This window comes from Phyllostomus hastatus, unplaced genomic scaffold (genome assembly GCF_019186645.2).
Source record: "Phyllostomus hastatus isolate PE091 unplaced genomic scaffold, TTU_PhHast_1.1 phas_scaffold_501, whole genome shotgun sequence".
NCBI classification, from domain to species: Eukaryota; Metazoa; Chordata; class Mammalia; order Chiroptera; family Phyllostomidae; genus Phyllostomus; species Phyllostomus hastatus.
The window spans coordinates 29,577,643-29,600,427 of record NW_025334033.1 but is presented as its reverse complement, the minus strand read 5'-3'; the positions used below and the strand labels follow the sequence as shown (position 1 = coordinate 29,600,427).

General features: G+C 50.9%; 1 protein-coding gene across 3 annotated transcripts in view; it reads left to right on the top strand.

The window, feature by feature from the left end:
* Positions 1 to 22,785, top strand: part of MEGF11 (multiple EGF like domains 11) — a 353,113-nt gene that overhangs the window by 160,453 nt on the left and 169,875 nt on the right. For all 3 annotated transcript variants that reach the window (XR_006783853.1, XM_045823915.1, XM_045823914.1), the window contains exon 5: positions 16,871 to 16,963. Coding sequence is in view for 2 of the 3 variants with exons in the window: in XM_045823915.1 (XP_045679871.1) it covers positions 16,871 to 16,963 (93 nt within the window). In the remaining variant the exon portion in view is untranslated. The remainder of the gene's footprint in view (positions 1 to 16,870; positions 16,964 to 22,785) is intronic.

Genomic DNA, 22,785 nt, shown 5'->3' with positions numbered 1-22,785 from the left:
TGCCCCCTCCTGCGCTGTTCAGGCAGAGGCTGGGAGTGGTCCACAGGGTGAGTGAACCACAGAGGAGGTGCAGAGTCGGAGGCTTCTAGACTCCCAGGCCAGGCAGATAAAGGGTCTTTTCAAAGAGGGCAGGAGATTCCGCAACACGACTTAGTGAGAAGCAAGTACAGCCTAGGCTGTCAAGGGATGTGACTGTGATGAGGACTAGTTCATAAAAACACAAACTCCCACATGGGGGAGTGGAGGGAATTTAGGCGTCCGCAGTCTAGAAAAAGGTGCCAACAGGAAGGTAGCAGCGGGAGGGGAGGAGCGGCTGACAGTGACCTTCACAGCTGCCCTTCCCTTCCACTTTGCATTATTTTTATTAAAGCCCTAAATCAGTGGTGCTAAGTAGCTCCTGATTTAGCTTCTCAATAGCAATGAGATTTAAGCCCAGCAGGACACAGGCTGCTCCCGCTGGGACACCAAGCAGTGACACTCATAAACCCGGAGTGGGCTTCATCATGCTGTCGGTGGCAGCAGCGTAGCAGAGCCTAGCAGGAGTGCCCAAGACAAAAGCCTAACTTCAAAGAAAGGAAGGGCACTTCTCTAGTGTTGGGCACCATTTGTCCCTTCTACAGTCCCCTTAGAAGCTGCAGTTTCTGTCACTCTGTCTCTCATCTGCTTCAGTCCCAGTAGAAAAGGCCCCCCTGAAGGCTTGTCATGTGCAATCAGGACGAGACGTGGGCTGGAGAGCAGGAAAGGACAGACTCAGCACCAATATGGGCAAGTTCTGAGGAGGCAGATTTCAGCTCAGTGAAGCAAAAAGCTCCTAAGTAATCAGATGTGTTAATAAATCAAAGGGGATTCATCCATTCATTCATACATTCAACAGATGCTTATTAAGCCTCGGTTCTATACCCAGCACTGTGCTGGACCCGATGGTGAGGGAGAGACAGCGTCTTTCTTTCAGGGGCTCCTGGTCCAGTGTTGAAGACAGTCAAACAAGCAAAACAGCAATACGTGGCCTGTGCTTTGATGTGGAAGGGTGGGAGCTATGGGAGCGTGTGTCAAGAACACCTAACCTATCGAGGGGTGGCTACAGACAGCTTCCTAAAGTGGGCAATATTGAAGGGGAGACCTGGGAGATGAATTAGCCAGGCAAAGAGGAGGCTGGAGAGTGTCCCTGGGAGAGAGGAGAGCATGTGCAAAGGCCCAGAGGCTGGAGAGAGTCTTTCTCCCTGGAGGATGTGATGCAGCTGAGTGAGGTTGGGGCAGAGCAACTTTGTTCCCTGCTAGGAGAAGCGTCACAGTAGAAGTTTGGCACAGGATGTAGGTGAGGGCCCCCCAGCACTGGCTAAAGCAGTGAAAGGGGGATCTGTAGTTCCTTGGCCCCTTCTAATTGAGATGCTGTGGTTCTGTGTGCCTGCTGAAGTCCCCGAGTTCTGCATGTTCCAGTGTCATGTGTGGGCTGCCTCCTCCAAAACCAGCACTAGGTAATGCTGGTATACTGGCTTTACAGATGGAGAACCTGAGTCTTCAGGTTGTTAGGTCATTCCAATTGACTGAAGGACACACAGCCAACTTAGTGGAAGAACTAGGACTTAAACTCAGGTCTGTCCAACCTGATGCCCGAGGGCTTGATGACATCCTCTGCCTGGGGCCTCCTATTTGGATGTCTGCCCACCCTCCGTGTGTGCCTCTCCTTTGGGACTCTGTCCTGCATGCCTATGAGAAGAGACCGGCTCCCTTCTCAGGGAAGGCAAATCACAACGCAGAACCAGGGGATGGGTTTTTAAAATCAGAGCGTTAAAAAAAACCCCGCTCAAGATGTTGGCGTAGGCAGACGTGGCACACCTCCTTGCACAACCACATCAAAGTTACAACTAAAACATAGAACCACCACCACTCAGAACTATCAGAAATCAAGTTGAATGGAAGTCTGACACCTATGGAATTAAACAAACCACATCATCCAGACTGGTAAGAGGGGCGCAGACACGGAACAGGCTGGTCCCACACCCATGTGAGGTAGATAAAAATTTGAGAGGGATATCTTGGGAGCGAGGAGTCTCGATTCCACACCAGGCCACCCTGCCCAAAGTTCCAGTGCCAGGAAGATAACTCCTTACAACTTCTGGCTGCAAAAACCAGGGGGGATTGAGTCCATGGAAGAAACTGCTGGAACACCAGGCAGTTCCTCTTACAGAACCCACACATGGACTCACCTGGGAAGACTCACTCCCTCTGAGCTCCAGCACCAGGGAAGCAGCACTAGTGGCATGAAGGGAGGAACTGAAGTGTCTGGTAGAGGCAAGCAGAGGCCATTGTCCCTTTTCTAAAACCTCCCCACACAGAGTCTAAGAGCCAGCAAGCTGGTGCCGTATCTGAGACTCCATCAACCTGGCTAACACTGTTTGATCCACCTTGGAGATCCCCAGAGATTCTGTCCCACCCACCTTATAGCCACACCCAAGCTGCTTTTCCATATGAATGGCTGGTCTTGGCTCCTGTTACACAATTTCCTTAATCCTCTCAAACAAGCAATAGCTGGCCTCAGTGAGCCCCAGGCCCAGCACTAGCAGCAGCCAGCCTAGATTCACAGATTGGCTTCACCTGGGATCTCCAAGCCCAGCACAAGGAGCAGCCATCTCAGATTGCTTTACAGTTCAGGCAGGGTGGCCCTGGACAAAACGCAGGTGGGGGCTGACCTTTCCCTGCACCACCTGGGAAACTCCAGGGCCAGTGTACCAAATGGACAGCTACGGACCACGTTGGAGTGCCACCACCCTGCCCCTGCACAGTTGATCCTCCATGGAGGGCAGAGGGTAGTGGTCAGTGGTCATAGCCAGTCCTTGCAACTGACTGGCCTGGGTAAATCCCTCCCATTGATCTGCCAACAGCAACCAAGGCTCAACTACAAGAGGAGGGTGTACTCAGCCCACATGGAAGGCACACCTCAAGTACCCAGGCTGGGTGATAGAGGAAACTGTGCCATGGATCCTACAGGACACCTACTACCTTAGGCCACACTACCACAACACAGAGTCAAAGCAGCTCTACCTAATACATAGAAACAAATACAGGGAGGCTGCCAAAATGAGGAGACAAAGAAATATGGCTCAAATGAACGAACAAATCAAAACTCCAGAAAAAAAGCTAAATGAAATGGAGATAAATAATCTATCAGATGCAGAGTTCAATACACGGGTTATAAGCATGTTCAAGGAACTTAGTGAGGACCCCAACAGCATAAAAAAGATCCAGTCACAATGAAGGATACACTAATTGAAATAAAGAACAATTTTCAGGGAAACAGTAGAGACGATAGAGTGAGAATCAAATCAATGAGTTGGAACATAAGGAAGCAAAAAAACAACCAGTCAGAAAAAGAATAAGAAAAAAGAGTCCAAAAAAATGAGGATAGTATAAGAAGTCTCTGGGAGAACTTCAAGAGGTCCAACATTTGCATCATAGGAATGCTAAAAGGAGAGAAAGAACAAGAAATTGGAAATCTATCTGAAAATATAGTGAAAGAAAATTTCCCTAATTTGTTGAAGGGAATAGACATGCAAATCCAGGAAGCACAGAGAGTCCCAAACAAGATGGATGCAAAGAGGCCCACTCTAAGACACATCATAGTGAAAATGCTAAAGGTTAAAGATAAAGAGAATTTGAAAAGCAATTAGTTACTTACAGAGGAATTTCCATAAAACTGTCAACTGATTTCTCAAAAGAAACTTTGCAGACTAGAAGGGTTTGGCAAGAAATGTTGAAAGCCATGCAAAGCACGGACCTACAGCCAAGACTGCTCTACCCAGAAAAGCTATCATTTAGAATCAAAGGGCAGATAAAGAGCCTCCCAGACAAGGTAAAGGTAAAGGAGTTCATCATCACCATGCCATTACTATATGAAATGTTAAAGGAACTAATTTAAGAAGAAGATCAAAACTATGAACAATAAAATGGCAGAAAATACATATCTATCAACAATTGAATCTAAAAAACAAACTAAGCAAACAGGAAGGACAGAGATGGAATCATGGATACAGAGAGCATTTTGATGGTTGCCAGATGGTGGGGGTGGGGGGGGGTGTAGGGGTGGGTGAAGAGGTGAGGGGATTAAGAATTACAACTAAGTAGTTACAGAATAGCCATGGGGATGCAAAGTACAGTAAAGGAAATGGGGCAGCCAAAGAACCTCTACAGGACTCTGGACGTGAACAATGCCTGAGGGAGTTGGCAGGGGGGAGGGGATGCTGGGTGGAGTGGAGCAAAGGGGGGAAAATCAGGACAACTGTAATAGCATAATCAATAAAATATATTTTTTAAAAAATGCTCAACAAGCCTCATGTTTTGCTTTCCTCATAGGTGGTAAAGATCAATTTCCCAAAGAAAACATCAATCAGTTGGAATGTGTCTTTCTGGAGAAAGTCTGACATCTGTCAAATGGGAGGGAAAAAAAGCCCCAGAAAAAGATTTTCTCCGGCCGTGAGCTGGGGGTTGCTGACTCAGGCCATATGTGCCAACATGATTAACAAGTTGAAAAGCTGTTCCTCTTTTTAAGAACATAGGATTGGTGGTTTGAACAGCTCAGCTGAGAAAATGCTTCACAAAACAAGGAAAGCCAAGGGTACCAAGAGCATCCACAGGCAGACCCGGGCTCGCAGCATCCATCAAGAGGATTGACTGCAACACCAGGCTCTTATCAGGCCCATGGTTGGATGTGATTGTTTTACACAGGAACCCAATGGGGACATCCTGACAAGTTGTAATTTTAATTGATAAACCATTAACAGTTAAGCCATGCTGAGACAAGCCGTGAAAGGCAGGCTGGTATCTTGGGGCAATGGGTAGAGGTCCCCAGGGGAGTCTGTGATCGGACACTGTTTTTGCTGATTGATGGCCCCTGGGGCTCCAGGCTGGAACAAAAGGCCCCAACCTCAGACTGAAATCCTTCTTGTTGGGTTTTGCTGGAACAATCTTTGTTTATCAGCTGGAGTGTCATTGGAGTTTTTCTAAAGAGCATGTCACTGTCTCACCATGGGGACATTGGAACTTGAACTCAGGTCTGCGCATTGCCCTGGTGTCTTGGCTGAATTACATATTCAACCCCAACCAGACTGGTGTGGCCCACATTAGAGACAGGTAGGGCTCTAGGGTGAAGGAAGAGGAGGGAGATTCTTTGCAGATTCAGATGCTTAATCATTCAGCATATACCTGCCATGTGGCAGGTCCTGTGCTAGGACATAAGGGTAACTACACAGGGACTTTCTTTGGGAGTTGACAGGACACAGACAAGTGGCACAGAGAAATCAGTACTGCAGCCTATGGGACAAACTGGATGCTGGGGGAACAGAGAGAGGACCCAACCCAGCCTGGGGGCAGTGTAGTCAAGGAAGGCTTCCTGGAAGAAGTGGCATCTAAGTTAATATGAAGGATAAGCAGAAGTAAGTGGTGAGAGAGCTGGAGAGCTGAATTTTGGAAGGAGTTGCAGGCTGTGTGAAAGCCCAGAGTAGGGAGGGCTGGGGCCCATTAAGAACCAGAAGGAGGAGGAGTTCCATGTGCCAAAGAGGAGAGGGCAGGAGGGAGGGCTGAGGCTGGAGAAATGAGAGGGCTGGAAAAGGAAGGTAAAGGAAGTTTTCTTCCTGCAGAAAGCCCAGGGGCAACATTTCCATGACCTGTGAAAGCAGGGAAGCTGATACAGCATCTGGCACATGGTAGACATTCAGTAGTAAATGTACTGAGTGGGTGTCGGGTTGAGCGTCCCCTCTGCGATGACCTTCCCCTGTCCGCCAACATACGAAAGACTCGCCTACCTTCTTTTGGGGTCCACCCTGTACTCCGAACTGGCTGCGATTTCAGCACTAGGAATATTCGAGTGCCCTTGTCCACTGGCTCACCCGCCTGCCCTCCCACAGGCCCACTCCGGTGCCAGCTCCCTCTCTCACTATTAATACATTGTGAAAGCCGGGTCTGCGGCTTTTTGCTTATGTTAGTCCCAGCACCCAGCACAGTGTCTGGCACACAGTAGGTGCTCAATAAGTGTTTTGGGAGTGAGTAAATGCTCAGAGGCAGGGGGATGGAATAGATGGCCTTGAAAAAAATAATAGCTGGGTTCCCATGTGCTAGACACTGTTCTAAGTAGTTTACATGTATTGGTGATTTAACTTAGCAACCAACTTATGAGGAAAAGGACCATCGCTCCCATTTTAAAGGTGAGAAAACTGAAGCCCAGAGAAGTGAAGTAACTTCCCTGATGTCATACAACTAGAAAGTGGCAGAAACTTGAGTCCAGACAACCTAGCTTGCTCCCAAGTCCATTCTCTGATCTCCCACAGTCCTGGCCTGCGGGCGTCAGAGCGCAGCTCTCATTCCTCTGTGCGCAACTCTTGGAGGGGACACCCAGGCTCTTAAGGGCTCTTCGGGGGACTCTTTGGAGGAAGGGAGAAGAGCACAGGAAGTGCTTACCATCTGGGAGTCCCAAGGGCAGGGCAAGGCCTGGCCATTTCCGCCTTTTGGGCTCCTCTCTATAACCCCTGTCCAGGGAGCCCAGCACGCTGCAGACTTGAGAGTGAATGCATGTGTGGGTGGGTTTTTGCATGAATGAGCAGAGGGTGTGTGGGAGCAGAAAGGACCCCGGCTGCAGGTACCCTGCCCCAAGTTCGCATTCCCCCGCAGAAGCACAACCATTGGTTCTCCATGGGGGAAAGGGCTGGGCGGCCAGACTGTGGCCACTTTATTTCCATGCTCCTTTTAGAAATAGAGGGGGGAAGGGATGTGCACTGAGCTCTCTCAGGCAACTTCTGATTCATGGATGAGCTGAACCTAGACAGTCCCTTCCTACCCTGCCCCATCCCCTCATCTCCAGTGTTCCCAGTGAATAAGGAATCCTTTACAGATCTAACTCAGGCCATTCTCTTGTCCTTTGAGCTGGAAAGGAGCCTTGCAGGTCATCTTGGGTGGGCTGCATCTCAGGCTGTGACCCTGGGAAGAGGAATATTAGTAACAATAGCATAAAAAAACAACCAGCAACAATTATAACTAACCTCTGGTTCTAGGTGCTTTGCATGAATGGACTCATTTATTCTTTGCAATAACTCTCTAAATCCATAGCCATTTTATGGATGAGGAAACTGAAGACAAGACAGGTTGCTCGAGCATGTGCAGCTAATAAGTGGCAGAACAGGGACCCAGGCATTTAGATAATGCTGGACTGCCAAGGTGAAAAACTCGGCAAGGGTCCTCCCAAATTACAAATTATGGTGAGTGGCTATGGGCCAGCTCAGCAGGTAAGGTGGGGGTGGCAGACCCCCAATCACCCAGTCGCAGAGTCCTGTATGCACCTCCCCAGGACCACCCCCCAATAGGAGAAAGGGGAACCTGCAGTCCCCAGACCAGGAGAGTGTTTGGCTGTACATGCCCTTCCATCACACCAGCCCTGCAGGTGAAATGCTTCTTTAAAAAGAAAAAAAAAGGACTATTCACACCTTAGAGCCAGATATGACCACAGCAATTAAAAGCCAACTCTTGATGTGCTGGGAGGAAAGGCCGGCTGTCTTAGCCGTTCCTGGCTGTGGTGAGGACTCGGGGTTGGCAATTAATAATGCACACATGATGAATTGTTTTAGCATTCCCCTTGGTGATTCCCTGACATAGACACACATACACCCACATACCAGTCCCCCAGCCACGTTCTGTGTGACCTTGGGCATGGCAGAATTGTTCATGCTAACTGTGTCACTTTGGAATTGGCACTTGGGCCCACTTAGATGTAGGTCATTTTATTTCCAAACAGAATCAAATGACAGCCCAATCCGAGGCCCCTGCCAAGAATGCTAATGGAGGGCTGATCAGCGTGCCGGGAGCACTGGGGGAACCGGTGCGGGGGGAGCTCCGGACCATATGTTATAGAATTCTGGGAGGCTGCAGCTCCTTTCCCTGGCTTCCTAGCCTTCTTTCGTCCTAGTTGGATATCAGGCTAGGGAGCATGGAAGTTGTCTTTATTATTCTTGACCTTTTCATGTAATTTTTATAGTTCCATTAACTAGTAAGACCATTTGCAAACGGTCAGGCAAAATATATTACTAGGAGCACCTCAGGGATTTGTGGGTCATCTTGGGCAGAATGTTAATTGGATCAAGGTTTGAGAGCTCACCACAAACAAGCGACAGCAGGCTGGACGCCTGGGTCAGGGAAGGGCCGGTGTTTTCTCAGCAATTTGCACAGGAGACCCCAAGTCTGATCTGCTCCATGGCTCAATGTCAGGATCCTTGTACTAGGTGCTGGGCTCCTAATGCAGGTTCACCCCCATCCCAGGATTGACGCTCCGGTCTTGCATCTGTACCTCAGAACACATTTGTCCCCATGCCCAGCTCTGTGCCTGCATTTGTGGAATGGATTCTTCTCAAACTTGGCTTGCATCAGTGGGGCAGTGACTTAGCCACCACTTTAGGAGGTAGAGGACCATTGTCCCCATTTTACAGATGCTTCAGTAAAGCTCTAGACTCCTAGACCTGGAAGGAACATTTGGATTATGTCATTCAGCCCCTTCATTTCACACACAGAGGAACTGAGACCCAGAAGAGGTGACAAGTCGGTGACAGACCTGGCGCTGGAACTTACTTGTCTCAGCCCGTGATCCAGGGGGTGGCGGCACACATGGCGAAGAGCAGGCCTTGGTGCGTCACACAGATGTGGGTTCGGTTCTCATCTCGGCCGCTGCATCAGTCAGGATCCTAGCAAGAAACAGATGGCATGCTGACTGAGGAGAGCTTAATGAAACAATTATTTATTAGGGCGAGGGAGGGATAAAGGAAACCAGGATGAGAGGGTGCTGCATTTAGGGCTGGCAACCAGGGAGAGACACTCTACTCCTGGGCCGGAAGAATCAGTCCCCTACTCACACCCCTCCCCCAACCTTGAGCTGTAGCTGTAGGGGACAGAACCACCACCACTGTCAACTCGTGGCCCAGCCTCCCATCTTGTGCTGCTAGTTACCAATGGGCAAACCCATCCAGAAGGCAGAGGTCAAGGGAGGTCATTTGTGCTGGCCCTGGAGATCTGCCTCTCCAGGCACAGATGAGAGTGGAGAAGGGAAGGGAGTGACCTAGGGGAGCAAATGGAGAAAACCCAGCATACATATTCTTAAGGGGTAAAAATTGGTTCTTAGTCTGTTTATACAAAGGCACAGATATACATACAGTACACACACAGATATACAGTTTATCTGTGGTAGTAGGATTTCATGGGAGGGGGCAATTTAAAAAAGGTGTTTAAAATAGCTCCCAGCTGGGGGTGGGGAGGCCATCAGGAGAAGGAGGTTGGGAAACACAGATCTAGCACAGCTCCAGGCCGCCGTGAGAGTGTGCACAGCCGCTTGGCACTTTCTGTGGCGTCGATCCCTCCCTCACTGTGAGTGGGACAGTGGTGCCTGCCTCAAGGATGAAATGGGCAGTGGGTACGCAGTGCTGAGCGAAGAGATAGGTCGTATCGTTTGGTCTCTTTTTCACACACTTTTTTACCAGTGTCTATCTAGCAAGTTGTAACACACATGGTCATTAAATCATCCCTATTTCTTGTCCCCAGCCCCTGGGGGAAAGAGAGGACTGAAATAAAGTGCCAAGTGAGCATTTGCGGCCGCTGAAGGTTATGCCTCCCAGCTCCACGGCCCCTGTCCCCCCAGGCAGACAAGAGTACCTGCCACTGTAGAAAGGAGGCTGGCGTCACCTGGGATTTCCTAAGCACCTTTTGAGCTTCTCATCGTAATGGGTAGTGAGTGAATGATAGACGAATAGAAGGGGAGAAGGGATCTTAGAAGTCCCATAGTTAAATTTTCTATCAAGCCAAGAAGCTTCTAGAGCAGGAGGGCTACCTCCCTCCCTCCCTAAAACGTCCATGTTTCAGGCTTTGCTGACCAGCAGTCTCTGTAGCAACAGTTCAGCTCTGTGTCGTGCAGAAGCAGCCGTGCACACTATGTAAATGAGTGGGCCTGGCTGTGCTCCAACCAGACTTCATTATAGAAACAGAGAGCAGTGGGGTTTGGTCTGAGAGTCGGGGTTTGCCTGTCGACCCCTGTCCAGCCCTCCGGGGTTTGCAGGTCCTCTGTGTTCTGCTTGAGTGCTCCCGGTGATGGGCTGCTCCCCACCTATAGAGTCAGCCCTCTGAACCGCTGAACCCATTCAGGTGTTAGAAAGTCTTGCCTCGGGTTAGACTGAAATCTGCCCCCTTGTCGTGTACACCCCTGGGTCCCTATTCTGTATGGGACAGAGTGGCCTCCACTTCACTTTAGCAGCCTTTCCAGCCTGTCTGCTGCCTGTGACCTGCCCCCACCCCAGTGCTTCCTTCCCCAGGCTACACAGCAGCCCCCAAGCTCCAGCCTTTACGTGAGCATCACAGGTCCTGTGGCCACACCCTCTGCATCCTGCTCTTCTCCTCTAGCTTGTCAGAGCATCGGTACTCAGAAGAATCACCAGCAGACTCACGTGGAGTCTGTCAGTCATAGCTCATGAGGAGATGGGGGATGCTGAAGATTCTGATTTATCCCCAAGGAGCTCACAGTCTAGTTGGAGAGACTAGGTGAGCCTGTGCCAAAGGGGGAGGGGGCAGACCAAGCGTGCTAAGTACCTCCAAAAGGGCAGGCCCCCGAGAGTGCCACGGGATTCAGGGGAAGAAGAGGTTTCCGTGGGCTTGGCTAGTCAGGGGGATTTTCATGCAAATTGGCGGGTTCTGGTTGGAAAATATTTCACTTTCCATAAATGTGCAAACTAGGGTCACTGAGCCCTTCTAGCTTCTTGGCGGCGATGAGTTATGGAGGCAATGCCTGGCCTTGGTAACTCAGGTGACCCAGGCTGGGGAGCCCAGGGAAAACATTTCAAGCTTCCAGCTGCTGTAAGGAAACACAATGGAGCCAGAGAAGCCCTAGAAGCAGTAGAAGAAGTCCTAAGGGTGATGTGTTCCAAAGCCCTTGCTTTACAGCTGACAGAGAAAGGAAGCCCCCTGCCCCCCATGGTCTGGTGGGTAGTACAGAGCCTGAACTCACACTCAGTGTCCCTGGCTGCGAATCCAGCGCCATTTCCACAGGAATGGAGGGCAGAAACCAGGAGTCCCTGTGATGTCAGGAGTAGAGGTCTACTAGGCTATAGAGAGGGGATGGGGCTTGGGGGTTAGGAAATGGGACCAGAGCAATGGTGGCAACCCAGGCATGTCTTGGAGGGGTGGGCAGGACGACAGCACACAGTGATTCTTAGCTGAGTGGGACTTCAGACCTCATCTGGTTTAATTTCAATTTATAGTGAAGTCTCGGGGCCCAGAAAGGAAGAACAGGACTTGCTTGATATCGTTGAGCTCTATGCCAGTAGACACAAACCCAGGTCTCTTTACACCATAGCTGAGCTTGTTCCGCTGCGCCCCTTCCACCATTGGCAAGTCCCCAGTCACCCTGGCTCCACAGCCAGAAACAGCCTGAGCCGAGGGGCGGGGTCCAGAGATTGGGTGGCTTCTCTGGGACTGAGCTCTGAAGCCGAGCTCGGGGAAGACAACTGCACCCTCTTCGCAGGTGTTTGATGCTTTCTCCTGGGGCAGGTGGCTCTCTCCTTGTGACCCACAGGTAGTGAGCACCTACTGTGTACCAGGAAGCATGAGGGCTTAAAAAGGCCAAGTAGGAAGCAGCCTCTGTCCCCCAGGGGCTGAAGATCTGCAAAGGAGAGACAGGTACTGACACAGCTAACTCTTAAGTGTTCTGGAGCGGCCTATGATAGAGGCTGAGGTAGCACGTGTGAAAGCCCTAAAGCCTGGCACATAGTAGGTGCTCAGAAACAGTAGTGCTCAGGGAGTTGAGAGAAGTGGTAGCAGGTGTCAGCTGTCTCAGACGTCAAATCCAGACCCCACAGTGAGGGAGAATGTGTGTGGGGTGGGGGAAGGAGAAAAATAATAATAGCAGCCCACGCAGACTGCGCACTGACTGTGTGCCAGGCACTGGTCTAAGCACTTCGTGTGCATTGTTTCCTCACATCTTTGCGAGCAGCCCTCAGTCAGCTGCAATCATGCATCACTTAATGGTGGGGATGCGTTCTGAGAAGTGTGTCGTTACTGTGTGAACAGCATAGATTGTGTCGTCATTGTGCGAACATCAAAGAACGCACTCACACCAGCCTGGATGGTATATCCTACTGTGCGCCTAAGCTGTTCGGAATAGCCTGTTGCTCCCAGGCTACAAACCTGTACAACACGGCACTGTGCTCAGTGCTGTAGATCATTGTAACACCATGATTTGCGTATCTAAACATAGAAAAAAGCGCAGTAAAAATACAGAATAAAAGATAACAGATGGTACACCTGTGCAGGGCTCTTATCGCGGATGGAGCTCGCAAGCCCGGAAGTGGCTCCGGGTGGATCCGCGAGAGGGCGGGCGTGCGTGTGGCGGCCTCGGACGTCACCGTCCCCTCCGCAGACTGTGAACCCCGTGCACTTGGGCTGCACTAAGTTTACAAGAAATATTTTTTGTCCTTCAGTAATAAATTGATCTGCGTTCACTGTAGCTTTTTACTTTATATGCTTATAATTTTTTTCACTTTTCAATTCTTTTGTAATAACAGCTTAGAACACACACGCATTGTACAGCTATACAAAATATTTATTTCATTATATCTTTCTAAGATATTTATATATATATATTTTTTTACTTTTTAAACTTCTTAAAAACTAAAACACAAATGTGCATGTTAGCCTCAGCCCTCAGGGGCAGGGGCGGAGGTGGGCAGGATCACCAACATCGCTGTCTCTGCCCCCATGTCCTGTCCCACTGAGGGGGTTGGGGCAGCGACACCCCTGAAGCCACGGTCTCCGGGAGCCCCTCCCAAGGGGCCTGCCCGAGGCTCTCCCTGAGGAGATGCTGCTCATTGCAGAAACCTGCCGTGGTGGTTTGCTTGGTTTCCCTCTTTCTTCTTTTTTTTTTAAAAATCACGGATTTGCTTGTAAGAAGATAATGGACCATGAACATTTCCCTCTATTACTGAAAACCTTCTGGTGCTGGGGACCATCTTTTCAAACTTTTACAGAAGCTTGTTGACATTGGCGAAAGCTTCTGCTAAACACTTCACTGTATGATCTTAGGGGACCACCGTCACATACGCAGTCTGTCATTGACTAAAACGTTGCTGTCCCCATTCTACAGATGAAGAAACGGAGGCATGGAAGGTTGAATACTAGCTTATTGTCCTTTCATTGTAACTGTAACTTAGCTCACCCCATTATCTACGACCCTGGCCTCTCCCCAGGGGTGGAGGTGCAGCTGCCCTCCAGCACATTGTCCCCAACCAGTGGTGTGTCCCCGACCAGGGTGTCTAAGACCCTGGTAAAAGGAGAGAGTGAGGGGGATGGCCTCTGTGTGGAGGGTGAAAGAGACACAGTCATCACAAGGACCCTCCCCCGGGCCTGAGGATGCCCTATAGATAATAACGGCAAGACTCATACCGCACTTATTAGATGTAGCTCAGGCTCACGCTCTGGGTCCTTTGTCAACTCATTTTGTCCTCACACACAGCCCGAGGCCCATCCTGTCACCGTCCCCATTGAACAGATGGCGACTGACGCAGAGATGGTAGTCACTGGTCCGGGGTCTAGAGTTACTAGGTAGCATCGCTGCATGCAGACTGGCTTTCTGGGTGCAGTCTGTGCTCTTACCGCAGCCCCAAGCTGCTTCTCGCTACGAATGCCTCTAGCGCTTGGGATGTTAGAAGCAGGACCAAGGCAGGGCAGTAGATCGGGAGAAGCTAAGAGAATAGTGGTTCAAATTTCTCAGTGGGGCTGGGAAAGAGCCTGGCGCTTAGTCACACAGCCCATCAGAGCCAGCCTCTGATTCCCTGTCACCAACAGCAGATGGCTGTGGAGCAGGAGAAAGAGGGACTCAACAAAATGCACCCATTTCTAGTTGCAGGAACCAGAGAAGAGGGAGGTCAGGGTGGCAGAACCCGAACTCAGGCCCTCCTAGGGGGTCAGCTGGTGTGGGGGCAGGGGTGGTGGCACATGGGGCTGGGATCAGGAAGAAGGCCCTGGGAGCAGTGGCCATATAAACGCTTGCCTGCTGTAGGAGGGCTGCCCCGCTGGGCAGCACTGGAGTCCTGGAGTGGTACACAGTCACCCCAGCCCCAGGAGGAGCGAGGGTCTCACCTCCGGCCGTCCCTCCTCAGGGGACGCTCCCTGCAGCACCCCTGTCCCACTCCCACCCCATTAGGTACACACACAGTGGCCCAAATGCCAAATATGGCCATCTGAGCCTTGGGTATCAATATTTCATGCCTCAAAAAACACTGTCTAAACAATACCTATGATATATGAATGGATTGAGGTTTTGACAAGCCAATAGTCCAGGCCTAATACCAGGGCAATGAGAGTGGGGGGGATAATGAGGTCTGGAGGGACCACAGGGGCAGCAGCCACATCCCTGGAGTCAGGCCAAAGCTTTGTGGGATGACTGACCTCTGTGTGTAAGGACACAGGGAGCCAGTGCGCTGGATATGGGGCTGAGCTGGGGGAAAGGCAGTGTGGAGCCTGCCTGGTGCACCTGAAGGCCCTTCCCTTCCAGCTAGGGACAGGGTGCAGGAGGTGGGTCAGTGGTCAGGTCTCTAGGGTCAGAAGTGTCAGAGAAAGGTGAGGGTTGGCAGGGTGCTGGTGGTCATCCTTCTCCCTCCATCTGGCCTTGAGCTCCTCCAAGCCCCTCACCCTGTAGGGTGCTTCTCTGGCCTCTCCAGCTTGCACCCTCCCTGGGGTCAACCACACCACCCCTGCGTTACTCCCACTGGACTGGCTTCCCCAGCCCCTGAGCCAACTGGGCAGGGGAGGACCTTCCGCCCAGGTGACCTGTGCAGGCCCCATGGCCTTCGGCACCTCTCACCTCCCTCCACCTTCAGAAGCCTCTGTCTCCAGGGGTCCTATCCCCAAGCTCTTCCTCCTGGTAAAGAGGCCGCAATGCCCACAAGGTCCAGGGCACTTGGGCCTCAGTTTCTCCAGGTATAAAGTGAAAGAGTTGGACATGTTTCCTCTGACACTTGGCAGGTTCACAGGTCACTGCCTGCCCTTCTACCCACACTCTGCAGAACCCCTAGGGATCAAGGAGCTGCTCTCTGAGGTCAGAAAGCAGGTGGAGGTGTCTCGAGCTAACCTGACAGGCTGATGGGAAGGGTCTGCTGGGAGACAAGCGGACCCAGCTGTGGAGCATGTGCGGCCCTCAGACTGTGGGTGTGCGAGATGGAAGGAAGAGGGAGCGGCTGAGGCCAGAGCTGAGCGCTGGCTGGGCCCAGTCACGGGATGGGCAGGGTCACCCGGTGTCCAGCGTGTACTGGGAACATTGCCTCATTCAAGCTTGTTTGGAAAGTCCAGCACAGCACTTAGAGCCAGGGCAGCAGGGATGACCAGCTGGGGTCCTGTTAGCAGCCAGGAGAGCTGCTTACAGTAGTTCTCAGAGGAGCTGGTCCTCAGGGTCAGAGTCCAGCCCGGCTCCCCAGCCACAAGTGGGTTGTCTGGCAGGTCCCGGAGCGCCAAGCGAGGGGCTGTGGCAGTCTTCAGCACAACAAGCTCCCTTCCCAAAAGCCACTTGTACAAATGAGGACTCAGGTGCCAGGGCTCTCCCCAAATACCCCACACCCCAGTCTCTCAGGGTATGGGCTGACTGCAGACCACTCACTAGTGGGGCATCTGACATGACTCTTCTGGGTCTGCCTGGGGGGCGGGGCCAAAGCTAAGGCAACAACTTCAGCGTCAGCACCTGTGTTTGGGAGGAACCAGAGAACCCACACCAACCACAAACTGGGCTTTGTTGTCTAACCTCTTGGTGGCCATTCAGGCCAGGCCATGGGTGTGGAAGTGGGGTGGGTGTTTGGAAATCAGGGGCGGCCTTCACTATCCGGGGCCACCGCTGCTCCTGGCTGCTGCCAGGCAGACAGAAGCGTTCTAGCTGCTCGCTCCCTCCTGAGACATCTACAGGGTGGCTGGTAGCTGCTGGTTTCCTGAGCTCACAAACTTGGCAGGGGTGGCCGTGGGGGTTTTCTGTAATCCTTCACTGATGGGTGAGATGGCAGGGCAGAGCTCGTGGAGCAAGATGACCTTGAGAAAACGTGGGTGTCTGAGAAAGAGAGCCATCGGCTCCCTTCCTCACACCGCTGCCGAGGAGCCTGCTGGGCGCTGGAGCCCTCGATGGGAACTCCGCTGCCGCTGCCGCTGCCTCCCAGCTCCAGAGGCTGCAGCGTTTGCATGATAAGAAATTGCCAGGCACTTTCTAATTACAATTATCATCATCATGGATGTCTTTCTTAATTACTTTCTTATAATTAGATGTTGCCTTTTCCTCAGCATTTGTATACTGTGCTGATTGATGACATTTGAGAGCCCCAAAATAGGGACATTTGGGGAGGAGGGCAGGCAGGTGGGGGAAAGGGAAAGGAACCTATTCTTTTCTGGTGACCCAACCCGATAGGTTTCAGGGCCTTTGCAAAAAGAAACTGGGCAAAGCAAATGATGGACACGATGGGTCATTCCCCGCGCAGATGCAGAAAGAGCCAGAGTGTTGCATTTAGGAGTTGGGCTTTGCAGAGGGTCTCTCAGTGTTAAGCCTGGCAGGAAATATTCTTGAAAAGCCACCAAAACTGCCATTTTTCAGGCACGGGTTTCATTTTAGGAAACGAGGCTGGGATGAAGTGTGCCCTTGTGGGCTGTGTTTCGGAGTTAATTAAATAACTGAGGTCTGGAGTAGCTGGAGTTTTCTCCAAAGCTGGTGATGCGTTCTGCACATCCCTAGGCCTCAGGGAGCCTTGCTGAACTGGTTTATGCTCCTTGACCAGATGGTTGGTTTTCATCGCCTGTTCCTTCCTTCCTCCCTCTCTCCCGGCCCCTGCAGCCCTGTGTACGGAGGAGTGTGTGCATGGCCGCTGCGTCTCCCCGGACACCTGCCACTGCGAGCCCGGCTGGGGAGGGCCCGACTGCTCCAGTGGTGAGTTTGGGGGTGTTCGGGGGTTGCGGGGGGGCCCTGGCTCTGGCTCAGAAGGGCCTGTGCTGAGTACATGCTGAATTCTTTTGTTGGGCTGCAGCTGCCTAGGCAAGCGGGGCGTCAGGGAAGAGGCACGCCTGCAGTTTGTATAGGATGGGACTTGGGGTGGGGGGTTCAAGGGGCATGGGGGTGATGGTTTGTGGAGATCTGGAGAGGCACTGTGTGTTGGGGGAGGCTGTGGGATCATCTGAGCCACTTGGCCTTTTGATGAAACACCTCTAGATATGGTCTTTGAGGGTCGGAGTGAAACTGAGATGCCGCCAAAGGGCACAGACCCAGGAGGTCCCTGTGGTCAGGGCCTGGCCCTTAGCTTTGCTAGTCCAAAGGCTGGGTTTTGTGGGCACCCACAGAGGCTCAGGAGACTGATTCATGAGACTGGTGGACGTTGGGATGCCTCTGTGTCCCCAAAGGTAAGAAAATGGGACACTTACTGGGGCGAGTCCCTGTGTTCCTCCATCCCTCTGGGGAAGGCTTCCTGGTAAGCATGGGGGTGAGGCGGATGCTTTTGGGACCAACCAAGTGATCACAGCAGCCCGGGGTATGTGTACCGTGGGGCTGGCCATTGAGAGGACGGGGCGTTCCCGACAGCTGCTCAGGCAGTTCTCTGCCAAGAGCCCAGATGAAGGCAATCCTTCCCCTCTGGCTCATCCCCCTAAATACTTGCAGGTGACTCCCTTTCCATTGGCACGTCTTGCAATCACTGATAGGTTAAGATGTGGTCTTGTTGGATTTTGAAGAGGCTTTGATTAGTGTTGCAGCCCATTTTCTTCCTGATCTGAGTGGGGTAGAATGTCTTCTTTATTGTGACCCGAGCAGAGAGCATAGCTAAGCTGATCCATCAGGGCCCTTGCCCCCATCACTGCCCCATCTTTGGGAGCCCCTGTCCCGTCGTGACTGTGGTAGTGATGGAGAATTGGAGAGGGGAAAGTGCCATGGCAGCCCAATGTGGCACTTTTGCCCTTTTCCTGTTCTCTCTGCTGGGGTGGAAACATCTAGTTATGGTCCTTTTTCCAAAGGCCTTAGCTGGGGCCTCCCTGTCTACCCAGTGCATGAGCGCTTACCCACAAAGCAAGGCTATTGGATGTGATTTTGTTTTGCACCTGAAGGTTCTCTTGGATCAGGGAGTCCAAGATCTCTTTGGGTTCAAGAGACTCTCTCCAGTGTGTTGGTGCCTGTGGTAGCCTCCTCCTTCCATCTGTTTCACTGTGTTGGAGTGGGCCATGCTGAGACACAAGGCTAGGGACTCATCCAGACGTAAAGAGCAAACCTGAGGGACAAACAAGTTAAAGGAATGTGCTCAGCCAGTCTTTCTGTGAACTCGAGGAAACACGTTGGTTAAAACACTTGAGAGCTTTCTCCCCCTTGTCCGTGTTCTGTTTTGTGTAATTTTTCTTACAATGAATCTTTGATGAAGAACTAGCTAACCTGGCTTAGGTGAGCTCTGCTGGGACAGGGCTGCTTGCTGCTGCTGGATTATAATGTCAACAGCAGCCTGTCGGAGGCTGAAATACAGGCTGAGTCCCAGAAGCCCTGAGTGCGTGTAAATCACCATCAGAGCCGGGGTGTCTGGTGCTCGTGATATGCTAGGCCATGCTGGGCAGGGGGGCAGCCCCGGAGGGTCTTTCAGGCACAGTCTGTGTCTCTCGGGGTTTCTGGTCTGGGGAAAGAACTGGAAGAAAGGCAGCACTCGATGACCTTCCCTCTGGAGAGAGTTTATCAAGCATAGAGGGAAACAACCTTGTTTCTTCATATTAAAAACCTGGGCTCCCTAACATCCCCACCCCCAGTGCAGTCATCAGACACAGTGCTGAGCAACCCACAACTATTTCTGCAACAAACCCAACCTCCTGGGGTGAAGAATCACCACCCCTGGGTCTACACAAAGGCAGGTGCGGCTAAACCCACAGGGAGTCCCAGAGGATGTGTTCCAACCCTGTTTCCAGGGACGGCCACATTAAATGACAGGAATTCGTAGACTCCCGCTCTGAAACCACTCAGAGCGAGGCCTGAGTAGACGCCCTGCCGTGAGCTTTCTGACCTCTGCCTGTACCTCCCCCGCTGACAAGGAGCCCGCTGCCTCCTGTGGAAGCACATTCTGGCCACTGGCAAGTCTTCCCTTCTCTCGGGTGGAAATTTATCTCTATTTTCTACCAGCTGGTTCTCACTCATGATAACGGCTAGGGCAGCCATGACCCTCCTTTCCATGTTTTGAATTCCATCCAAGGAGCTTAGTGAACAAGGCCACAGGTGTGTAGGGAAAGGTGGTCATCTCAGAGTAGGTGATAATAGCCGCTGGGGCCACGTAGAAGAAACCAGAGTCACCTGCCATGGAGCAGCCCTTCACATATTTGAAGACAGTGAGCTATCACTTCCCTCCCCCAGGTTTTTATTACCCAAGCTCCTTTGTTTCTCATATCACGTGGCCTGAGCCACCTTCTCCATCTGGCTGCAGCCTTTACTCCTTTTAAATGATTATTCCTGGATCTGACCACACAACGGCAGGATTGTGTGGGAAAATGGTAATAAAGATAGTGCTACTTATTGAATTGTACTCTGCACTAGGCACTTTATCCTCTCATTTAGTCTTCACAACAACTCTGTGGCATAGGGATTATTATTAGCCATCTTTTACAGTTAAGAAAGTTGAAGCACAGAGGTTAAATGACCTTCGACAGACACACAGCTAGTAAATGGTAAGACTGGGACTCTCAGTCGATCAAAACCCTAGGGCCTAAACCCAAACACTTAATTATGCTCTCCTTCCTTCTGGATGCTCAACTTCTATTAATACAGCCGCAGGTTGAAATTGATCGGAAACCATAGGCGCCCACAGGGGAAGGAAGGACCTGCTTGAAAGATGTGGCCCTGAGATACTGTTGTGGAGACAGAGGAATTAGCCAAGGAACGGAAATTGTGACTAGGGTTACTCCAAGCAATTCGAGGCTGTGAACGCCTGTCTGCCCACATGTGCTCTGCAGCGCCACCCTGGGGTCTTTGTGGGAACTGTGTCTGTGGGGGTGGGGCCCCGGTCAGTGCAGTGTGGATCTCTGGAGGTTTCTGAATGGGACCCGGCTGTAGACGTGTTTCTACAGGTGATGTTCTTGCAAGGACGTTTAATTGAAAGCAGCATTCTTGTTTTCTGATTCTGAAAATTCTACCTATTTATGTTAAAAAGAAGATGCAAACTGCACAAAAGTATAGACACAAAAGACTAAGCCGACATACCCAGGGATAACTTCTGGCATTTGGGTGCTTTCCCTCCCAGTTACTTCTCCACACCCTTGCACTGAGAGCCAGGTCCGGACACAGCCTACATTATTTAGATCAAATGTATGTGCTATTCTGTGCCTTGCTTTTTTAACTTAACTTTATGTCATGTATTCATTTTCTTGTCAATAAACATGACCCTCCCTTCGAATGTTTAACGGCCTGATAGAATTTCGTTCTGTGCATTATTACCAAAAGTGCTTAACCAGCCTCTTGTTGATGGCCACTTCGGTTGTTCCCAATTTTCCACTCTTTGAGGCCCACCATCCGTTGTCCAAGATCCTTAGGGCCTGCTGGTTTCAAAATTTATACTTTTCCAGAGTTTAGAAAGGTATATTGTGACTATATCATCTACGACATGGGCCCCCAGTGGGGTCTAGGCACTGCCCCACAGTGAAATACAGTAAGACTTCTGCAGTGACATATAAGGGACTGCATCTCGTGATGACGGCTATAAATCAGTTCTGTGAAGACTGCGCCTATAAATGAATTTTGGTGCTGACCTTAAAAATTTTCTTTTCCTTTTGGACTTTCTAGAAATTTTGGGTGTTGGGCATGGGGATAAGGGACTGTGGCCCTGTGTAAAAATACTGCAGTGATTCTTCCTGTGCATAAATCTTTGCCCACTTGTTCCAATTTCTTCTTAGGATAAATTCCTGGAAATGGCAAGGAGGGCTGTAAAGATCCGCCAGCCTGCTGCCTGCCCCGGCCCTGCCCTTTGCGGCTGCCGGCGGGATTGATGGCTCCCAGAGCTGTGAAGGGGAGGAATCCAGCACGGGGGTAGGGGCGGGGGTTTCTCATTCTCTTCCAGACCTATAACCCCACAGCCTAACTTCTTTAAGGCCTGGACTAATTTCTCTCTGCTCCATAAAAGAAGTGAGGTGATGCTCATTTGCCTGATAGGTGGACACACACGAGCTACTGTGGGTAATTCTGAGATGCTGGAGGGACCGATGTGGGGAGATGGAGTGGCCGCGCGCGGGTCATAAACCCCCATCCCATATAATAATGGAGAAGAAAAGGATGAAATGTCAGTCTCCCCTGAATAAAGACTACAGAGTGACTCTTATTAAATTGCACTAATCTCACAAGTGGAGATAAAAAGAAAAAAGTTTTCCTATATTGAATATCCAGCTTTTTAAAGTAATTAGGAATATTAAAGCACTGACAATGATTGAGATAGAGGCATTATTCATAACTTTTATTTCCGCACTGGGCAGTGATCCAGTATATTTCATTTATGAGGTTTAGCTGTAAGGAGAAGGACGTGAGCCAATTCCTAAATTAAATATGCCCTGTTAAGTTTTATAAATGTTACCAAAGAATCAACTTGGAAATTTAAGCCTTCAATGTATTATTTAATTATTCCATTTCTCGGTCCCGCTTCCCTGCCTCCATCTCACGGTGCTCGGAAGCTCGGGTTCTGGGCTGTAGAATAACGTTTTGGTTTGGGGCTCAGGCCTCCCCAGAAGGGCTGGGTTAGGCAAGACAGAGAAGCCCCCCTCCACCCCCCAGCACTTCCTCACCATTTCTCACATTCTCCGGTTCCCACAAACTGGCTTTGCCCGGATGCACAGAGTGTTGGCCGGTGAAAGCTCACCACACAGTGTCTGACTGTCAGTCAGAACTGCCCCTCCCCCCGGTGCTGGGCAGGAGGCCGGACTGCGGAGCAGGCCTGAGTGATGAAGGCAGCGGGAACAAGTTGGGACTCCACCAAGAGTAGCTGCTGCCAAGTCAAATGTGTCCGTATCTTGAGCGGCGTGTGGGACCCCTGGCTGACTTGGCTGTCGGCTGTCCTTGCAGATTAAAATAAAACCCATAACAGCTCAGAAATATGCCCGCACTCCTCAACGAGCCTGGGGTCAAAGCTTTTCAAACTGAGGTGTGTGTTTGCTAGAGATTTTTTTTCTGTGTGTGGTAACATATACACAACATAAAATTTATTATTTTAACCATGTTCAAGGGTACATAAAGGTCTGTGGCAGCAAGCACTGTTACACTGCTGTGCGACAATTATTACCCCATCTCCAGAACTCTCTCCTCTTCCCAACGGAAACTTCATACCCATCAAACACTAACTTCCCACTCCCCCTCCCCCCAGCCACAAGCAACCACCACTCCGTATTTTGTCTCCACACATCTGACTACTCTAGGTACCACGCGTAAGCATCACGCAGCAGTTGTCACTTCGTGCCTGGCTTGTTTCACTCAGTACGGTGTCTGTGGAGTCCTCTCTGCTGCAGCACGTGCCAGAACCTGCTTGCTTTCTAAGGCCGAGTAAACTCCCTCGTGTGCATGCACCACTTTCCGCTCATCCACGCATCTGTCCAGGGGCACCCAGGTTCCTTCCACCCTCTGACTGCTATGAATCCTACCACCATGACTGACCAAGGGCATACAAATACCTCTTCAAGCCCTTGCCTTTACTTCTTTCGGATGTCTACCCAGAGTGGACTGCTGGGTTATGTAGCAATTCTATGTTTGTCTTTTCAGGGAAT